The sequence below is a fragment of the Nannospalax galili genome, unplaced genomic scaffold (genome assembly GCF_000622305.1).
Source record: "Nannospalax galili isolate Female #2095 unplaced genomic scaffold, S.galili_v1.0 scaffold288, whole genome shotgun sequence".
In the NCBI taxonomy this organism is placed as follows: domain Eukaryota; kingdom Metazoa; phylum Chordata; class Mammalia; order Rodentia; family Spalacidae; genus Nannospalax; species Nannospalax galili.
The window spans coordinates 702992-706406 of NW_008357996.1; the positions used below are offsets into that span (position 1 = coordinate 702992).

At 40.3% G+C, this 3415-nt stretch overlaps 1 protein-coding gene across 7 annotated transcripts in view; it reads left to right on the forward strand.

The window, feature by feature from the left end:
• Tln2 (talin 2) overlaps positions 1-3415 on the forward strand; it is a 488380-nt gene that overhangs the window by 291042 nt on the left and 193923 nt on the right. For all 7 annotated transcript variants that reach the window (XM_008856023.3, XM_029557653.1, XM_029557654.1 and 4 more), the window contains 2 exons: positions 1932-2061; positions 2871-3023. In XM_008856023.3, the coding sequence (XP_008854245.1) occupies positions 1932-2061; positions 2871-3023 (283 nt within the window). The remainder of the gene's footprint in view (positions 1-1931; positions 2062-2870; positions 3024-3415) is intronic.

Genomic DNA, 3415 nt, shown 5'->3' on the forward strand with positions numbered 1-3415 from the left:
GTGTGTTCAATGGTATACATGTGGAGGCTGAAAGGCAACTTGTAGGAGTTGTTTCTCTCTACCTCGTGGATCTCAGGGATCTAACTCAGGTCATCAGTCTTGGTGGCAAGCACCTTTATCTGCTGAGCCATCCTGCTGGCTCATTGGTCCTATTTTCTCATCCTTTGTCACTGGGCCTTCCATAGACTCTAACATTATAACACTATTTCAGTTCAAGGGCTTCTTGGTAATAATTTCCCTGTAATGAACATTGTGAGCTTGTCAAAGTGATAAGAAAATGCCAGCCATCTAAAATATTTGAATTCCATGGAGGGATTGAAACAGTTCAGGGTTAGTATGCCGACTGGTGTCCATGCTGTTGTTGGACTTAGCACTTGTGAGGTAAGTTCCTTGAGTAAATGGGTGATGTCACTGGGGCTGATCATGAAAACTGAATCTCTGTGAGGGAAACAAAGATACTCTAAGTCTGAATATTAATCGGGGGTTTATCTTTTGAGAACAGAACTTCAGATTGGAGATGTATCCTTTATAACTGTTAATTATATAGCTTTAATAACTTAGTGATAGTAACAAAAATAAAGAAGTAGAGAAAATATGAGCTGAAAACATTTTATTCCATTTACCCTCCAAGATACTGGGATTTTGTATGCTGGTGAAGTGAGCTTGTCAGATTGGCTGGTCTATTAATTAGTTTTTGTTGCTGTGGTAGAAACACCATGACCAAAAGCAACTTTTATGGAAGAAGGAATTTATTTTGGCTTATGGTTCCAGAGGGTTAGAAACCATAATAGTGGCATAGGAGTGGCAACATGCAGCCTAAGCAGGAAGGTGAGAGCTCACATCTTCATTCACACTCAGGATGCAGAGAAGGCAAACTGGAGGGGAGGGGAGGCTATTTCCTTGCATAGCCCACCCCCTTTACATACCTCTTCCAGTAAGGCTCCACTTCCCAAAGATTCCATAAACTCCCCAAAGAGGACCACCAACGGGGGACCAAGTATTCAAATACCTGGGACTATGAGAGACATTTCTCATTCAAACCTCCATAGCCAATATTCCATAAAACAAGGGTGGAGTATTCAAGCAATTCATGTTAATTCTGCTCCTCTTCTATACTTCTGTTTGTAAGGTGTATAATGAAAAACAGGCCTTAAGGTTTGGAGAGATGGCTCAGTGGGTGAACACTGGTTGTTCTTCGGAAGACCCGGGTTTGAATCCCAGCACCCACATGGCAGCTAACAACTGTCCATAACTCCAGTCCCAAGGGGTCCAATAGCCTCTTCTGTCCTCCTCGGGCATTGCATGATATGGGTGCACTTACCTGCATGCAGGCAATACATGCATACACATAAAATAAAAATAATAAATAAAAAAATTTAAAAGGAAAAAGGTTTCATATTTTGCAAGCGCTCCCGCCCTTACTCCTTGTATCTAACCGGTACTGTGTCTCCTTGCCGTCTCGTAGACACACTCCTGCTGCCACAGCCTCTACCCGAAGAATCAGGGATTTTGTTTATGTCTTTCACTATATAAACACATATATAATAAACATTCTGAAATAACATTTTAAAAATAAGTGCTCATTTTGTGTGTATAATTTGTAAAAATCATTTTTCATGACTAAAGATGACTAGAGAGGCCACTTCCACTGTAGAGGCAGTAGTTTTAGTCATCGTGAGCTACAAGTATTCCTTCCTGGCCCAATTTCATTACCAGATTTTTTAGAAATTCTTATGAAAGTTAATTACTTAGCTCTCAAAATTTTGTATAGTAATCACAGCAGCACCCCCATGAAGACTTAGGGAGACTTTCAAAGAAATTTTGGACAGAAGAAGAAGTCGGCATCCTGTAGGGCTTGTTTTCCAAAGAAAAGTGTCACAGTTTGTTGCGTTTTCTCATTCAGCATGTGGATGTGTGTGGCTTGTACCTAGGATATTTTAGAATACAAGAAAAAGCAGAGACCTCAGAAAATCCGCATGTTGGATGGCTCTGTGAAGACAGTGATGGTGGATGACTCCAAAACCGTGGGGGAGCTCCTGGTTACAATCTGCAGCAGGATAGGTGAGCGCTCCCACACTTCATTTCTGTTCTCTTGTTTTAGCACATTACCCTCTTGCCAGATCTTGTCAGTTCTGAGTATGGCTTAACAACATGTAGTTCTGCCCCAGTCCCAAAAGAGTAGTCCAGTCTTCTGATGGGCCAGTTCTCTGTCTGGTATTATGAATGCTTCTTACTGAGTCACAGTTGGCAGCTTTTATGTCCCTCCCAGGAAACAAAAGGAGTTGTTAAATGAACGTGATTTTTCTAATTGTGTGATTTATCCTTTCCCCACTGATGTCCATTATCTGTTGAACACTTATAGTAACAGCCAGTGTGACCATCAGACAGATTTACTTCATAATTTCTATTACTCTCTCCAGAGAACAGCTCTGCCCCTTTCTGAAGCTCTTTCAAATATTGGAAGAAAGGAGTATTACTGTCTTGGGTTTTTCCTTCATGGAAAGGGGGCCCAGTTTCTCTTTATACTTTTTCTTTGACTCTGCTGCTTGATCTTGTCCTTGGTTCTCAAAATGAATGGAAAGATTACGGATATGGCTCAGTGGTAGACTGCTTGCCTAGCATGTTCTAAGTTTCATCTCTAGGGTGGGGAGAGAGAAGGAGAGAAAGGAATTGCACATGACATTTTGAGTATGATTTACCTACTTGAGCATCCTTTGCTGGAGCTAGAGTTGGGTAGCATTGTGGCCTTCTTGTGCCTCAAGGGAGAAAGGCTTTGCCAACGTGGACTCCTAGTAGTATCCCAGGTCCTGGGTAGAAGAACTGACAGCAGTTTAGTTATTTTTTTTTAATTATAACCTTTCTGTTATTAGGAATAACAAACTATGAAGAATACTCTTTAATTCAGGAAACGATTGAAGAAAAAAAAGAGGAAGGAACAGGCACACTCAAAAAAGACAGGACATTGTTAAGAGATGAGCGAAAGATGGAGAAGTTGAAGGCCAAGCTTCACACAGATGATGACTGTAAGTGCTTGGGGTGTAGTGGCCCAGGCATATGACTCCTCTACCACCATCTACAGGACCTAAAGCTACTTTGACTTTGTTTGTTTGATATGTAAATGTTTTGGTTTGTGTCACTAAAAGATAAGACTTCTAAAGAAAATTTTTAAATGGCTATAATACTGTTTCACATCTAAAACAAAAACCATTCATATTAAATGCATAATTTGTATTCATATTTTCTCTATTATCTTGGCAAAAAATTTAATACTTTATACTGGGATCCAAATAAGGCTAAAATGCATGTATCACTTAACTAAGCAAGTTCCATCTCCATCTCTTTTACTTTTTTCCTTGCAATTTGTGTGTGTGTGTGAGAGAGAGAGAGAGAGAGAGAGAGAGAGAGAGAGAGAGAG